Source organism: Gobius niger, assembly GCF_951799975.1.
Source record: "Gobius niger genome assembly, chromosome: 18".
NCBI classification, from domain to species: Eukaryota; Metazoa; Chordata; class Actinopteri; order Gobiiformes; family Gobiidae; genus Gobius; species Gobius niger.
The window spans coordinates 18,487,767-18,506,156 of record NC_136869.1 but is presented as its reverse complement, the minus strand read 5'-3'; the positions used below and the strand labels follow the sequence as shown (position 1 = coordinate 18,506,156).

Here is an 18,390-nt window from a genome sequence, read left to right as displayed (position 1 = left end):
CTAAAATACATCTGCACTCTTTTTATCATGGAATTAGTTCATCTGAAACAGTTCAATGTTAAATACTGTAGAAGTACTTAGAGCTTGGCAAATAATTGGCAGTGAAAGACAGTGTTGCTGTACGACACTTTCTGTAAAGTGACTAACAGTCAAGCTCTCCTCCTGAACTACATTTTACAAACTTATGAAAACATGTCGACTGAGTCAACTCTGTTTGAGAATACACATCGTGACTTTATTTGCCAAGCAGCTGCTTCAAAATAAATGTCATGTTCCCCAGTACACTGTGGGCCCAGAATATCAAATATTTCTTTCCCCCTAAGCCATTCTCTTTGAATCGTCTGCGGTTAACAGACAAGCTTTATCGTTACATTCTTTTCATGAAGATGTTCCTTGTTGCGTAAGACAGTTTGGGCTCAGAAAAAGCGTATTTTCCAGCGAGCTCATAAACTATTAAACCACATTAGTGCTAATGGAAAAAAATAATACTGAATTAATAAAACCCAGAGCACACAGAGATGACAATGTTGTCCACAAAATAGATTCAATTTGACACAGCTAACTGTGCAGCGCAGCACGAAAAACAGCTTTTCCTCTCATGTTTGAGAGGAAGTGCGGCTGCTGTGTGTGCTGTACCGTTCATTACCGCCGGTCATTCATTAATTATCAATGGTTTATGGTCATGAAGAGTTATAGGAGCTCATCAGCGACACTTAGAACGTGTAGTGGGGCACTTATACCGGTATATGTGACAGACGCTCTTAACTCACTTAAAGCCACAGTGTGGAACATTCCTGGAATCCAGGACCTACTTAGTGCTCGCGCTGTGCCCTTGTGTTTTCTTTTGTTGAATTTACTTTTTACACCACTAAATTACAGCCTAACTTTACAATTTTACATCTTGTTTTGTGTGTGGAACTGGCGAGCCTCACTACATCCTTTTCCAATTCTTTACAAAGACGTGTTGGTACTCTGGGTTTTTTCCATAAGTTCTGGAGGGCGTTATTGGCATGCAGATTAACCAATCAGAGAAAAGCATGGTCCATCCAAAATGACGGTTTACTTAGTGCGAAAACATTTAATATAACAACAAATATCGCATTGAAAATTGCTATCTTCTGCCAAGTCAACAGGTCACTACACTATTTTAATTTCTAGTGACACATTTGCATCTGTGATTGGAGCGATAAAAAGCTTAGCGGTTTTGGCATTACCTGTGGGCAAAGTCTCAAAGTTTTGCAGTGTGACTTTGACTTAATTAGATTTATCAAAGGAGATTATGAATGGCCAAAGGTTGGAACATGCGGTGTCTGGATGGTTGCATTAGTCTAAACAGTGTAAAAACATATCTACATTTTACAACTAAACAACTGGCACGTTTTACACCTTGTAGTTGACTTTGAAGCCGAGCCCAGCTTTGTGTTGCAGAGCGGTGTGAGTGACTGATGGCTTTGCAATAAGCAGAGATGAGACGACAGCAGTGGTGCTCTGTCATTGTTGCTGCTCACACACACGCGCGCTCAGTCTTATGTAAGAGCATGTGGCGCAGCTTGGGGCCCACTAATGACTTAAATTTGGCCCGAGGAACACTATCATGGTCTGATGGAACCCAATGGAACACACTGCGGCGCTGCGTAGTGAAGATAGAGGAGGAGGCAGCAGCTGACGTCTTGTTTTCTCAACATTGCTTTGGAGCTGGAGCAAGTTTTTTTGTTCTCCGCTCTGTGATGATTCAGTAATCTTCTTTGGGTTTCATATGCTTCTCCGAGTGTTGACCAAGAAGGCTTGCAAGGCTTTTCAATTTGGGGATTTATATTCAGTGCCTAAAACAAAAAAGAAGTGCGTACACAATGACAAGTAGTTTTTAAGTGATAATGTATACAACAAGTGCTTTACACTTAAAAAGGAACATGCCAATGCAAATCAATGCTGTGGTGAAACTAGAACTATTGTGGACATGGTACAGTCACAAAAATCTTGTCAAGTAAAAGAGTTATGATCAATAATTAATTAGAGATTCCTACAGATCAATTCTATAATGATCACTAGTTTTAATATAATGTACTCTAAAAATGTAAATGCATTCAAATAGAAAAACAAATCACCATATATTAGTCTAATATATATCCTTCTGCACAGGAAAAATAAGGAAAAGTGAAAAGTTTTGCCTAAAGCAGAGACTCTTTCACCTTAATGGGGTTGTGTGTGCAGTTGGAAAAAGAAGCGTTGAAGCAGCTGCGACGGTTCGGATAAAAGTCCTGAGAAAGCAGAGGCACAGTGTAGCAGCCGAGCTCAGCCGCGGAGAGCCTGATATGTGAGCGGCAGAGGAAGACACGTTCATTAATGCCACTTGTTCCATAGGGGAGGGGGGGCACCCGGGGACACGGTGACCTCCCCCTAAGGTGCTACTGATTACAGACCAGTCTACCAGTCAGGTTAAGCCAACGCGCTGTTGCGGCTGCGCTATAATCAGCCCCACAGGGAAATCAGCGGAGATGTGGAGGGAGATAATGGCGCAGGTAGAGCCTTCGTTTGACGTGATTTTCTTTTGTAGCATCCACTCCAGGCAGATTCTAGGTGGGTTTATGCTGATGATGGCTCTCAGGCCCTGGGGTAAGCATGCCATTCAGTGATTTAGCTTCATGCTAGTACTATCGAGTCACTAGGAGGGTGATCCAGGAGTCAAATTCTGCAGTTAAGGTGGAGGTTTGTCAATATTGTAGGGACTTTTTATGTGATGGTTCTCCTAACTGCAATAAAAGGCAAGGCAACAGTAAAGGATTGAGTGGCGAACGTAACTAACTCTCTGTTATACACATTACATACTGATTATTTTAGATATAAATGGAAAATGGTCTCAATTTGTAAATGCAAACTCCTCTAATTATTGGCTGGTCCAACTTGTGTGAATCATGTGGTTTGCAACAGGACGGCATCTGGAAACTAAACATGCCGCTAACTCTGACAATTATCCATTTCACTGATTCATTTAAGCTGTAAAGGGGGAGAAGAAGACACACAATTTGACACAGCAAAACTTATAACACAACTTTTGCTTATAAACAGACAGTAATTTTCCTTTTCTGCCTTGTTTCACTGTCCTCTTTGGCTTCCATTTGAATTGAGAACACGTTCCTTTGCTGCAGTAATGACGGCCTATTTTAAGACAGAAATGCATAATTAAAACAGACCTGGCAGAGGCCGGGGCCAGTGCACATGTGCATCAATAAAAATGGCCCTGTACTCTTCACATTTTGTTAAAAATGTCCTTTCTATTTCTGCATTCATTCCTCCCAGCTCTTTCTAAGTCTGTATAATAGGCCATGGCGTTTATCAAAAGCAACGCGAGTCAGCTCTTTGCATTTACCTTCCTGATGAATGAATTGTTTTGCCGACTTCCAGCTGCTGTGTAACCTGCGCTCACTCAGCGTTGCACAAACATGCTCATAGGCCAGCGCCATGCTGAGCTGCGAGAGGAGGCAGGTAAGCGCTAATGAGACGCCTTTGAGAGCGTTTGCACGCTCACATCTGAATGTATATCCCTCTGTTTGTGGCTTTTAACAGCACCAAAGTCATCTGAAGGATGTATGTTGTTAACAAAGTGGTGCTTTAAGACCAGAATACCTAAGCTGCTGCCATAGTGCTTAAATCACGCTGCACTTGATTAGATAAAGGTGCCTTCGGAAGCTGTTGTGCATTGATCCATATCTTAGGAATTATATCCAAGACTAAAATACGACTGAGCTTTTTATAGACTTGGAGTTAGACTAACTTCATTGATCCATGAGGGAAATTGCGCGGTCACAGTAGCTCAATAGAGTTCGAAAGTAATGTCTATAGAGGTACAGCAGCCAAAAATTATATAAAAATACATATTTAAATATGGTGAATATACTGTATCTATGTCCAAATACTGTTTTTACTTTTGACCTTTGGCTTAAGTGCAGCTGAGAGTCTAGTGGTTAAAGTTGCTGCACGTGTGGTTAAACACGGTTTTGTCTTGAGCAACGTGGGTCCTCACTCTTCACTCCCTGTCATCCTGAACTGTCCACTCAAATAAAGCCAACGGGTCCCAAAAGTAGACAATTAAGGAAAAAGACAGCAAATTATGCCTTTCTACCTTAAACCCCACTGTTGTTCCTGTCTTATGCTCTCCCCGCAGGATCTCTGCAGAGCATTCGCCAAAGCTGCAGATCCGGAGCCACAGCTACCTGCGGGCGGTGAGTGAGGTTTCCATCAATAGGAGTCTGGACAGCTTGGACCCGGCAGGGCTGCTGGCCTCGCCTAAATTCCGCTCACGAAACGAGAGCTACATGCGAGCCATGAGCACCATCAGCCAGGTCAGTGGCAGCGCGGGCATGTGCCGTTGTGCCACATATGTACCAGATCTATCATGCCCCACAAGGAGATGCAGAGGGGAGGAGATGCCCTGTTTTCTGTGTGAATCAGCAATCCGGTCGCCTTGCAGAAAGATAGAAGAAAATCCGAACTTCTGGCCTCTCTGACGATATTTTGTGAAATCAAATGACAAGCTGAGATGGTTGCATCAAATGTAAAGCAAAAGTTCACATATGCAGCATTGCACTATATAAAACCTTTGTAGTTTATTATAAACATGGCACCACTTAACGGGCACAGGGAGCAGAAAGCCAGTCTTTTATTTGCAATGAAAAGTTGTCGAACAAAGAGTATGCTAATCAAGAAGTGGATGTGTTACTGGGGTGACCCGAGGACGGAAAAACCCTGAAAGAAAAGTATGCTTCTAACATTTGACTAAACTTTTGCAAGACTCTCTAAAATATGTGTGAGTAAGACAGCTTTACTTACATCCTTGCTTGGGGAAATAGGAGTTTTGCTTCTTCCTTTAAAAAGCCCAGGGGCCATACCTTACTCTGCCAGCCGAGTGACAGCCTCCTGAGACCTGCCTTCAAGTCGTGATTTGGTGTAAGCCCAGAGGAGACTGACAAAGTGGACCAGAGTGTGTGAAGAAGCTCTCTGTAGGAGGCGCTGTTGGCCCGGCTGTCGCAGAGACCAACCAAGAATAGGACTGAGAGCCAAAGCTTTGTGATTCCAAGCTCTACAGAGAATATGCACACTTCGCACTCCACTCACTGTGTCACATTTTTAAAACCACTTTTACCTGCCTCTGAAGTTGCATTCCACCGACCAAGAATTCACCAAGAATATTTTGCTGATAATAGAATTTAATCAAAAATTATGATTAAAGTGGGATGGAACTTCGGCAGATACACAAGCACTACGGTATTTCGAGCTTAGAGTAGCATACTGACTTTCTCACCACTTCAAAAGATCCAGAATTAGCACTTGGCACTCGTAGCTTTAGACTCAAGCTAGTGTCGTGTGGTGATCCCTCCCCTTCTGCACTCTGAATGCTATTTTTCCATTCATTAATAGTGATGTTTTATATTGATAAGTGCCAGTACAATATAAATACTGTGCGAAATTCAGCTGATGGAAATGAATGCCTTAAAGGTGCACTATGTAACTTTTTATGTGAAAAAAAAACTCTTGATATTTGCGCATATTTGACCTTTTAGCGACTCAGTGGCGTTATAGGTGCAGCATGGCACCTTTGCTTTCCCCACAGTGGCCTCTATGATACTCCAGAACCAATTGTTTTTGGGTTTCTGGCAAGTTTCTAGTATGAACCCCGAAAAACAATTGATCCTGTAGCGTCATAAAGGCCACTGTGAGAGAAAGCAAAGGTGCCATGCTGCACCCATAACGCCACTGAGTCACTAAAAGGTCAATATGCGCAAATATCAAGGTTATTTTTCTTTTTCACATAAAAAGTTACGTAGTGCACCTTTAACATAGTATAAATTGATACATATGGAATTTTCCCTGAGCACAAACTTGTTCAGTGATGAAAATTGTACATTATTTCCACAGTATTCTGATTGTGTTGGTTTGTGGCTGTGTTCTTACAACTTGCTTCCTGCAGCACAGTAGATAATGAGCAAACATTTAGAGTGCTCAGCATCAAAAGGGCATAAGTCACATTCTGGGTACAATAGTTAAACCTCAAATAAAAGCCTATTATGAACTCTATCCACTGTGAATAGTGTGAATTGTTTTGTTCCTGCTTTGTAAAACTGAAATGTTTCTTGCCCTTTTGATGTTGAGCGCTTGACTTTCACTGATACCGTTTAGCGCCTGTTGGACATTTCTGAAACTCTCCTTCACTCTGGCCCTTGTCCTGCGGCAGGTGAGTGAGGTGGAGGTGAACGGGCAGATCGAGGCGGTGTGCGAGTCCGTCTTCAGCGAGATGGAGTCCCAGGCTGTGGACGCACTGGACCTGCCCGTGCCCAGCTGCTTCCGCATGCGCAGCCACAGTTATGTCCGGGCCATCGAGAAGGGCTGCTCCCAGGAAGAGGCTGAGGAGGCGGGCGTCCTGGTGGTGGCCAACAGGGGCCCCAGCTCCCCTCCCCGCACCACCACCACTGTGAGGACCATCCAGAGCAGCACCGGTGAGTGGAGACGACCACTGATGGCAGCTTCGGGCGCAGATCAATTCAAAGAGCTTGTTTTAGTTTTTTTTTTTTTTTTAAACACCATCTTGATCTCTTCACCCTCACCTGAACCGAGCACACTTTCTCCAGGTCAGCTTTACCCAGCTTCTTAAAAAAGGGGACAAATATAATGATGGAAAAAGCAACAAAACTAGTGACAAAACCTGTAGCTAAAAATGACAAAACTGCAACACAAAGAGTGACTAAAATGCAACAAAACAGGCACCAAAAACGCAACATACACCAAGTTCCAAATTATTATGCAAATGACATTTTTCTCTTATTTTCTAAACTGTCAACTCAAATGAGAGTCGGCATAATTATCAAGTCTGTAACTGGTAGACTTGTAACTGAAAATGGTCATTTGTTGAATTTGTAGCATTAGGAAGTCATCTTTACTCAAATCAAAAGCTTCTATCAAAAACATCTTAACAGGTCAAGTTATATTTTACCATAGGAGCCCTTGTGTGATAGCAGCTTCAAAATTCTTAAATCCATTAAACTTGTGGGTTTTTGGACAGTTTCTGCTTGGATTTCTTGCAGGATATCAGAATAGCCTCCCAGAGCTGCTGTTTGGATGAAAGCTGTTTGCTTGTTGATGCTCCAACTTCTCAATAAGGTTGAGATCAGGGTATGATGGGGTCCACATAATTTTCTCTACTTTTAGAAGCCAATGATGCAGAGATATTCTTTACAGTATGACATGGTGTGTTGTCATACATGAAGATGATTTTGTTAGGGAAAGCACAGTTTTTGTACCATGGAAGAAAGTGGTCAGTCAGAAACTCCACATATTTTTCAGAGGTCATTTTCACACCTTCAGGGATCTTAAAGGGGCCGACCAGCTCTCCCCATGATTCTGCCCCAAAACATGACTCCACCCCCTCCTTACTGACATGACACTCTTGTTGGGACATGGTGGTCATTCACCAACCATCCACTAACTACTCCATCCATCTGACCATCCAGGGTTACACGGCCTCATCAGTGAACAAGACTGTTTGAAAATGAGTCTTCATGTATGTCTGAGCCACTGCAGCCGTTTCTGTTCATGAGCTTCAATTAACAGTTTAGGGGAGGCCGGATAGAAGGTTTATGCACAACTGCAAACCTCTGGAGGGTCCTACACCTTGATGTTCGGGAGACTTCAGAGGCACCAGCAGCTTCAGATACCTGTCTGCTGCTTTGTAGCAGCTGTTCTATTCATCTGATGTATTTGTCTGGCTGAAACCGTCCATATTGTGCCTTTATCTGCACAAACCCAAGTGTGCTCTGAATCATCCACAAATCTCTTAACAGTATGATGATTACGCTTAAGGTTTTCATACCTAGACCAAGGCATTCAACTATTCATCAGCAGAGAGGTCCGTTTTCTTTCTCATATTGCTTGAAAATGATGGTCTGGTCTAGTTTTTCCCTTAACTGGGCTTAACCTGAAAACTATCATCCCAGGTCTCTGAGATGTCAGTGATTCAAAGAGCCCTGAGACACAATACCAGCCATGAGTTTCATTGAAAAACTTTTGTTTTTTACCTTTTTGACACTGAAATAAACATTTTTTTACTAACCATAAAGTTACAAAAAACCAAAAAACTAAAAACAACAAAAACATGACAAAAAAGGCCAGGAAAAGTGTCAAACTAGCAACAAGAATGTTGCAAAAACGTGACAGCAACGTGACAGCAACATGACAAAACGCATCGGAAAAGTTACCAAAAAAAGGAAAAAAACATAATAAAAATGCGCCAAAAATATGACAAAAAAAGTGACAACAACACAGCAACGAAGAGAGGAAAAATCTTAGATCAGTTTTGTAGGTCTTAGCTTTCAAATGAGGCATTACACTGGCCTATAGGCTGTAAACTCCAGTCGAGAAGCTTTTAGATTTGGGTAAAGCTGAACTGCTGAAAATGCACTCGGTAAAGGCAGTGGTTAAGAGGTTAATATACTGAAGTCTGCACTATGGAAGATGAATAATTTAATCTGAAGCCACAGCAAATTCTCCATGAGAACTAATCACTGAGAGGCACACGTTTTGATTGAAAATCATCCAAGCTTTCAGTGGGAATGGTTGTTACACTTTAAAATACAATTATGTGAAGAAACCACAAACAAACGCTGCACCACAAACAAACAACAGGCTACACCTTAATTTATAATGAAAAGATTTGAACCTGTTACGTCATGCTTTTCCTTGTCCTCGCTCAGTGCCTGTCTGTACAAAATTGCTCAACAAAACAGAAAGTAAAGGATATTACTCACAAATGAGATCCGTTCATGTTGAAGTGCCGTTCTAAAGACGCATTTCGGTCATGATCGTGACATTGCCAGCGAACGCTTAACTCACAGCGACTTGCGTACTTGTGAACATGTGTGTGTGCATACATAATCCATAGGTCATTATAGATTCATGCGCGTGGGCAGAAGGGATGCATTATGGATTCTGTGTGTTACGTTTGTCGGCTCCTGCGCTTGGTCAGTGGAGGATTGTAAAGAAATGCTTACAAAGTGATTCACGTTAATTAGAACATGCTTAGAGAAAGCAAAGTGAAAGTACAGCATTCTAACTGTTTTGGCCCTGATGAGTAGCATGCAGCTGCATTCTCTACATTAGTGACTCTCACACTGAGCCTGCAGTTGATGTAGTAATTGAGGTAATCAGTAGTAGTAGTAACATACACCACGTTCCAAATTATTATGCAAATTGTATTTCAGTCTCAAAAAGGTAAAAAAAAAGAAAAGAAAAGTTTTTCAATGAAACTGATGGATGGTATTGTGTCTCAGGGCTCTATGAATCACTGGCATCAATCTCAGAGACCAGGGATGATTAGTTGTCAGGTTAAGGCCAGTTAAGATAAAAAATACTGAAAATGGACATTCCACATTATCAAGCAGATCATCATTTTCAAGCAATATGGGAAAGAAAAAGGATCTCTCTCCTGAAGCGTGAAATAGTTGAATGCCTTGGTCTAGGTATGAAAACCTTCAATATTTCATGAAATATTAAGCGTAATCATCATACTGATAAGAGATTTGTGGCTCATTCAGACACACCCGGGTTTGTGCAGATAAAGGCACAATAAGGACGGTTTCAGCCAGACAAACACATCAGATGAATAGGTATTTGAAGCTGCTGGTGCCTCTGGAGTCTCCAGAACATCAAGGTGTAGGACCCAACAGAGACTTGGAGTAGTGGATGGTTGCTGAATGGCCACAATGTTCCAACAAGGCTGTGACGTCAGTAAGGAGGTGGCGGAGTCATGTTTTGGGCCAGAATCATGGGGAGAGAGCTGGTCGGCCCCTTTAGGATTGTTCTTGATTTCATGATAAATGCACTAACTGAGGAGGCACATTCAACGTGCAGTTCCTTTCCTCACTGGAAGTTAAGGGGTATTAATATTAGTAAGTTAAATTCACTGTAAATGTCCAAAAAAGACGCCCAAATTGTTGTCTAAAGGGATATTTCTGACTACTTACAGTATGTTTGTCCTGAAGTTTTAATGTTTTGACTTACTTTTTTACTTGAATGCACATTTGTAGTGCTCCTCCTTGCTCCCACGTATTGTTAGCTGTGGATTGCAAATCGACTCATGTAAGACTCTTACAGATCTGGAAATCTATTTGACATCTGGCCAAAAACATTTTTTGCCAAATCTCTCCTCTCGTTATCAGGAGGGCCTCGGTTCGCTGACCGCTGCGTAGTTTCACTTTTCCACCCTAAACCCTCTTCGTGATTATCCATCTGACCCAGTTTCCTCAAATGCGCACGACGAATGCAGAACAGAGCTTATTCAGCCAGTAAAGCTCTTATTTTAGCCCTCTTGTTTGCCTCTTGGTGCAGGGCATTTGGCTTCCCAGCGTCACTACATGCAGTCATGACGCTGAGTCGTCCTGGCATCCCGCCCCGGCTACGTCTACCGCAAACGTGTCCCTCATTCCCTTACATTGTGCTTATCTGAGTCACCATCGGCATGACGCGCTCTGGCTTACTCGTACATTCTTTGTAATTATGCCAATTAAACAACAGCGATCTCCCCCCAATCATCAGCGGAGATGCTACAGTCAGCTAATTAAGCCCATTTTTACTGCAAATTGGAGCGACTTCGATTCAAAGTTCTTCGCAGTGACTCGGCACAAACATTCGTCGCGCTGCTTGGGGAAGGGATTTTAATTGACTACCTCCTTCCACACGTTTTAAAATGAGATGATAATAATAGGAAGCGGCAGTGCAGTATTTACTCATTACAGGGCTATTGACTGTCGGGCTAACAACACAATTAAAGGGAGCAGAGGATCCGGCTGATCGTTTCCATTGTGTGGGGCGACTTATTGATCCATAAAAGAGACAGATACGATCAAGGCGCTGACAATCGCAGCGGTCTCCCCTGCGGAAGAGCAGGTAATGAAGCCCATCTATCAGCGCAGCCGTGCGGGAGTCTAAACTGTACTTTCCGGGCTACAGTCGCCCCGTTCTGCTGCGTGCTGTAGAGAAGTCTGCGGAAAGCAAGAATACAAAGCGGATTTGCATTAGAAAATTAAAGCAATTTGTACCAACTAAAGGTCTGCAGTGCTGCTGTCTGACATGGCACCGAGTCAAGTTATATTTTTCAAAGGCAATACAAAGGAACTGTCGAAAGTTGCGTAATGCTTTGTGGTCGTTCGTTTTGAAAGGAGCGCTGCCTGCTCGGGCTGCGTGGAGAATCGCATTTGAGTGGTTGCAATTACTGAAGTAATACATTGTCCCCAATTAAAGCCTCGCTGTGGAACGTGATGGCAAAAAGGTGCAAGTCAGGCCTGAGGAGAGGCGAGCACAGCGAAGACACAAGTTTTGGGAGATATTTCACCATTTCAAACATCTACTGAACAAACATATGCTGTCTCCATGGCTTCTTGTTTATAAAACCTAACCCTTTATTTTAAACCATTATCAGGAATGCGATCTTGTTTTAATTTAGCTGCTCATATTTCATTCTTTTTCATGATCGCAATTGCATTCCTTGTCTAAAACTCCAGGGGTGAAGCTATTTTTTTCTGTGGCTATCTTTATATACGGTAATTGGTCTTGATTAAGAGCAAATCCATTTCCCATCATTCTCTATAATAGCCCTGCATGTGCATGTTCTCAGCAGCAGCCTCTCAGCGGTGACCATTTATATGTAGCCTCAGCTGGTCACATGATGAATGGACATAGTAGAATCACTAATCTGACTGTACAATGTCCAGCCACTCTTTCCAAATGAGTCCATCCCTTTCTCTATAGCTTTTCACCTCTTCCTATCCCTGCGTTATTGCCTTTTGCAGCGCGACTGTACTGTATTAGCGTGTGCAGAGCAGTGTACTCTGGTTAGCAGCGATGTATGGATTACTGTCATCGAAGGGCCATCGTGTAATTTGTCACCTCCTTAGATCTTCAACAGAGTCGTCAGTCAGAGTAATTAATTAGCTGCCTCTGTACCTGTGAGGAGGGTGTGATAGAGGCTGGAAGAGTGTGGGGGTACAGCATAGGGATTTAACACTGCACTGCTCACTGCGGGGAGTTTCTCTAATTAACAACTTGTGGACTTTTCTTTATCCATCCCTCAGTGTTAGAGAGACAATGATCCCAGGTGGTCTCTGACCTATAGCTCACTGCCTTCTCAAAGTCTGCTCCTCAGGCAGATCACGGAACAGGCTGTTTTAATACAGTACATGGGAACGGAAGTCTACTAACCACAAAGGTGTCAAATGGTGCCAACTTTTGAGGACTGTACTATCTCGGCTATGTTTCCTGTATTTATTTTATTACAATGTTGTTTATTTGTGTTATTCAGTGTTGACCCGTTTCTTACAAGATTGAAAAAAAAAAAAAAGTTTATTTGTAAGTATCTTCCACAATTATAGCTTAAGTCTGTAAACAATCATTTTAAAATCACTGGTGAAGTCTGTTTCTGTTCTCATTTTTGCAACCTCTGGGTAACCAGTCAGAACCAGTGGGTGACTCAACAGAACTTCTTGAGCCTGGACTTGGGTTGATGGGAGAAATCTGTTCAGGGTATGATAATCTTCTCTACTAATATGCAAATGGGGTATGGGTGGTTATATTTACACCTCGCACACAGCTCATTCCCAGAATAATGAAAAGAGTTTATAAAGAATCCATCATTTACATAAAAGTGTGTTAATTTCAGTCTCCATTTTGTGTTCATTTATCTTGGTTCTTCATTCCCTCTGTTTGGACAAATGTGAGTGCGGCTCGTCGCTGAGCCAATAGCCTGAAATGAAAGTAAACAGAGTAAATGAAGGCTTTCAAGGCTCACACATTAAACCCTTGGTGCATTAAAAGTATCTGGGCTATTATGTCCACATAATGAAGATGTGTACTTCGACGAGTGGTCTGTGACACAACTGTGCTGTCGGGACATGAAAGACATCAAATGCACATCATACACAGAGCATGTTACATAACCTTTTCTTTACATATTGATAGGGTTGTGAATAGAAAATGTTACATGTGTTTTCATACAGTACTTGCTTTTGGTTGTGGTTGGCCTTGGGTGACATGATTGCACTGCTAACCGGGTCCACCTTTTAGAGATCGGGCGATGGGGATAATCCACCATGCTTGATGAATGCAGGTATCATAATCTGTACAGTTACATTAACCAAAGCAGTAAAAAGGTAAGCAAAAAAGCCACAGAAAAACCTGCTGGATCACTACTGGTGAATATAGCGAACACACTATTGTATGTGATAACTAAACTGACTGAATGATTTATTCCTCTCAGGGCAGAACCTTGCGTTTCATCACACTTTATGCAGTTGAGAACCACTACAGGAGCCCAAGTGCCAAGTTTTGATATTGTTGTAGTTATATTGCATGATGCTTTTGAAGAACTGTCCGGGCACTTCTCTTTGCCACTTCTCCTTCCAATTCCTAAATCTCACACCAGGCACACTTCCAGTATGACCTATGAGCTTCTGTTTGCCCGCTGACTGAGCTGCCTGGCTCATTATTATTGATGATCTTTTGAGTCCTCGGAAACAGCTGTCCTTTGATGGTGTCTCTTTGAATGCCAAGTGGTGGTCTCCTTCCCTCCTTCGCCTTGATTTAACTCCATGTACAGTAAAGGGCTTTTTAAATTGACACAGCTTAGGGTCAGTTTCTAAAGTGTTCAGGAAGTATTTGATACTAATACAGCAAAACTACTCATCCCTACTGATCTGTGTCTCAAAGACCATTCATTCCTCAAATCTTGTCTTGTGTTGAAATGGTTTTGTAAAAAAAGAAAAGAACTCAGTGTAGCAGCCCTTCTAAAAGTGCATGTTTTGTGGACTTGTTTTACATACATATTCCTGCACATTATTCTATATTCATTTACCATATTAAATTGAATCCACTCCCTCCCTACGCTGGTTTGACATAACTTAGTTTTCCTATGATGTAATAGAAGAACTTTTTGTTTGGGCCAATTACCAGAGTAAGCTACCAGAGAGATTGCATCTTATGTCTGGGAAGTGTGCCATCGTTTTTTCCTCTCTTGGCCAGTTGTCGTTTTTTCAGTTCCAAATTCTCATATCTTCTTACTGAGGTGTTGAGAGATTGGCTAAAACGGCTTTCCTCATCTCGCTCATGTAATAGTTGTTGGCCCAATGTTTAATTTAGTGCCTGGGGTTTTCCTGTACCTCGGAAACACTGTGCTTTTGCTTAGTAAGGCACTTCATAATCAAATGCTTGGACCTCATTTCGCTGCTGGGCTGGTCGGCCCCCAATGCAGCTCACCTACAGATGGTTCTCTGAAAGTCACAGGTTGACGTATCCGTGGCCAATTTTAAGCATTGGAAAGAATGGCTGATTATACTAGGACTATTACTGGGCCTCTTTGTAGAATAATAATAACTAACTTACATATTGATAACTATATATATATTCAAACCTGTATTAATCAGGACTGCAGCTTGGATATTTTTCATGTGGAGCAAATGCAGGCTGCTGAAAGAGTCAAAGCCTGTACAACACTGCCCCCAGGGGCTCACAGCCGCACAACACTCCTGAACGTGTGAGTGGGTGGATTGAAGAACCACTACTTGACCCAATTACACCAATCTTTTACTATTTCACTGGCAGGTTTTCAAGAGGTATTTTTACCACAGTGATTAAAATTAATCTGATTGTGTTTCTATGGGCTCTTAATTTAACCGTTTGCCATGTGGCCTAAAAGCATAAGGTCTTAAACAGGGAATTAGATCTTGATTCGGGATTTTAAAGCAATGGTAGAAAGAAAAAACATGCTGTATTTTGTTATATATCAGCTTTTGTAGTTGCTTTTCTCCCACGAGGGAAAAAAAACTGGCAAACGAATAATGGTTCTAACACATTAATTCGGGCGCTTAATGCAATGATATCACAATTCTCTTCTAGATTTGTGTTGGCAACTTTTTACTATGAGATGATCAGGTCATGGAGCTACTTTACTAAGGACTTAAGACTTTAGAATTTGCAAGAAATAAACAATTAAAATGTCCAAAAGTCAAATAATTGTACGTTTTACGCCACGTAGGCTGCGCAGTGCATAACAAATTAGCCCAGCCTATATTTTTATAACGGGACTGTCCCATCCAGAGTCGAACGAGTTATTCCGTGCACACTGTGGGGCGGGGGGTTATGATCGAGGCGCGTCCACATCCTGACCTAAGATCTCATATCGTCAGAGTGAAAGGAGAAAAGGCTCGGAGAGACTCGCGCCATCGGTCCCGGGACACGTCATTATTATTATCATGGCGATACTAGAGCGTGTGTCCAGCGCGCTGCTCGCCATGTGGGACTACTTGGTTCGCCTCAGTGAGTACCGCCACGGTTCTTGTTTACAGACAGAGCATGTCAAGCGCAACAGCGATCTCCGAAGGGCACGCACCGGAAATGTGCCTGTTCGGCCGTCAAAATAAACTAGAGACTTGAATGGAGTTTTTTAATCCTAACAAAAATTACGCACATAAGGTTTTGGCCTGAGACGTGAACCCAGGGGGGAGGGTAAGCAGGCTCTCTGTCGTATTTGATCCTGCAATCAAAATTACATATGCTCCCGATTTATCATTTTAATTTTTCAGTTTTACATTGAAGTGTGTACCGGGGTCCGCTTTATATTATGACGCACTTTACAAATATATATATTAACAGCCTGTCCCCGGATTTTTTGCTTATTCACGCACCACAATCAAAGGGTAGTTTGGGGAAAACAACCTGATCTTGATAAATAAGGTTTACTTTGTATTGTCATGGATTATTCTTTAGAAGCAACTGCAATGAAGTGTTAATTATCCCCTATATACACTTATGCTACTTGGCGTTGAGTTAATGACTTCTCAGTCTCACTCATGCTTACCGGACTGTTTTGACAGCCGGCCCAGCTCCAAGTCTATTTGTGGATGATATGTCTGAGGGGTCAGTCCCAGCAGTGACAGGTGTGGCCCAGCATCACACAGCACAAGTCTGGCTCAGCATCCCAGCTCTAACCCCCTTGCATGTAGGTCAGATATACTTGGGGCCCATTAGAAAGAGCAACCACAGGGCAGAGAGGGGCGACTTGCTGGGCCTTTCTGGGAGCAAGGATCACACCGGCGTTATTTACAACTGGAGTGTGTGCTGAGAGAGAGGAAGGAGGGGGGGGGGGGGGGGGCTCCATTACACCCCACAGTGTGACAGACAGAGCAATGACACATCTCTGAGCAGCCATCTGTGTTTGAGTCATGCACACTTGAGTTGTTGCATGCCAGCGATGCCTGTGCACCTACCAGCTGCTATTTTTAGGCCCTAGAACGGTCCAGATTCATAATGCTCTGGCTTGTACAGTACACGCAGAGCTTTGGGTGATCCAGCCTGGACATCTGCGTCACTCTACCCCCATTCGCGTGCTGAAATCAAGAGTTTATATTATATATCATAATGTTTTAATTATGTGTTTAGGGCTGAGACAAGTAATCGATAAATTGACAACTAGTCCTAACTATTTTAGGAATCGATTCATCGTTTTCTGGTAAATACATACAATTGCTTTGTTTTTAAAGTTAGGGTATGTATCATGGTACATTTCATGAATATATCTTTCCCTGTGTCATCCAATCAGAAGCAGAATTAGCACTACGAGCCTCCTGCAAGCGTTCACTTTAAGTTTACTGCATTTTCATGTCCTCAAGCTGCACCACTCTAGCTTTATGTGAGAAAAGGTTTGACAAAATTAAACTTTCATTCCCCCTTTGCAGCCAAGCGATTAATCAATTCATCGTAAAAATATTCAAATTTTTTTTTATTGAGAAGCAAATCTTTTTTACAGGTTAACCATTATTGAAGTTACTGAATGCTTCGTTTGACAAAAATACAAAAAAAAAGACAAAAAGAAATAAATCTCACAATATTCAGACAAAAACTACATGTACAAACACATAACATGACTAAAACACCTCAAAAAACAGACTTCAGAAAAAAGAAAAAAAAACTCCCACCCCTTCCCCAAACCCCACAGTGCTATCCGTCAGTCCAACTAGATTGTTGATCCATGGTTTCCAGGTACAAAGTGAAAGGCTTTCATCGTAAAAAATGCCCTATATGTACAGGTGTTATTATTATTATTATTATTATTATTATTATTATTATTATTATTATTATTATTATTATTATTATTATTATTATTATTATTATTATTATCTTCTTCTTGTCTCCTTCTTTCTAGAGAAAGAAAAGAGTAGTATTCAGTTAATTGTGCCCATATGATAAAATGTTTACCTTTGTAATCATTTAGGCTCATCTTTATACATTATTCATTTATTAAGGAATGGGGCCGGCACATTATCCTGTTGCTGCTATAGCTTTAAACCTGCAGCTAAACATCCACATGTAAAGGCTGTTAGAAAGTCAAATTACACAGGACATTTCCTTTTTCGTTATTTGATGCCATGGACTTTGATTTGGCCTTTTTAATATTCTGCATATGTCCTCATCCTGTAATAGCTTTCGCAGCTTAAAGTCATCGCTGTTTTTACCTTGCCCACCCCTGGGCTCCATTAGTTTCCCAGGGGTGCCTTCTCAAATTGTTCCAGGCCATCAGAGTCTGCTCAAAATGCACGCTTTAAATGTGTTTTCTCCGGGGAACGGTTACACAAGCAGATGTGGCAGCTGTTTCAATGTATTGGCATTTAAGCCGATAGAGCGATAAAAGGTTTTTGCAAAATGGCAGTTCCCAAAAGGCAAGGTCAGCATAAGGAGAACAAAGTAATACGGAAAGAACAAGGTGCTTTCTGTTTGGTTGGTTTTATTTGCTGCCCCAATTTGTTTCGAGCTGCTAGAAACACGTCGCCACACTTTAATTTATGCGAGAAGTAAATGATTATTTTGATCTGATCCAGCTTTGTAAAATGTCAAGGATACGTTATTTCTGTTTTTGTGCTTTTTTTTCTTCTTCTTTTTTTTAAAGTATTGCTGCATTTAGACAACAACAACAACAACAAGAAGACAACAATCTCTAGCATCCTCAATTCCCTCAGAATCTATTAACATATTAAGTCTTAGCTGATGACACACTCACAAATACTTGAGCAGTTACAAAGTGTCCCTTGTTTACTTAAGTTGCTGTAACGATACACTCATGAACAGTCTCCATGTGCCCAGAGCTATAGAAATATAATATTCAGAGCAGGAAGGGAAGAAACCTGCAAGTGCCAAGAGCTTGATGTTGACATATAGGCTATAAAAACACAATAGTTACATTCTTGATTCTCATCATAAGAAATACTTCCTTTGTCTTCATTCTCGGTGTATATTTGTATGTATCAGAACTTTCATGTTTTCATGTTGCTTTATGATGCGTCGACTCAGACTTTTACTGTC

The 18,390-nt window shown here is 41.7% G+C and overlaps 1 protein-coding gene across 4 annotated transcripts in view; it reads left to right on the top strand.

Moving 5' to 3' along the window:
- The window catches only part of dlgap1b (discs, large homolog-associated protein 1b), an 89,805-nt gene that overhangs the window by 50,766 nt on the left and 20,649 nt on the right, over window positions 1-18,390 (top strand). For all 4 annotated transcript variants that reach the window (XM_079576055.1, XM_079576053.1, XM_079576054.1 and 1 more), the window contains exons 5-6: window positions 4,163-4,340; window positions 6,230-6,491. In XM_079576055.1, the coding sequence (XP_079432181.1) occupies window positions 4,163-4,340; window positions 6,230-6,491 (440 nt within the window). The remainder of the gene's footprint in view (window positions 1-4,162; window positions 4,341-6,229; window positions 6,492-18,390) is intronic.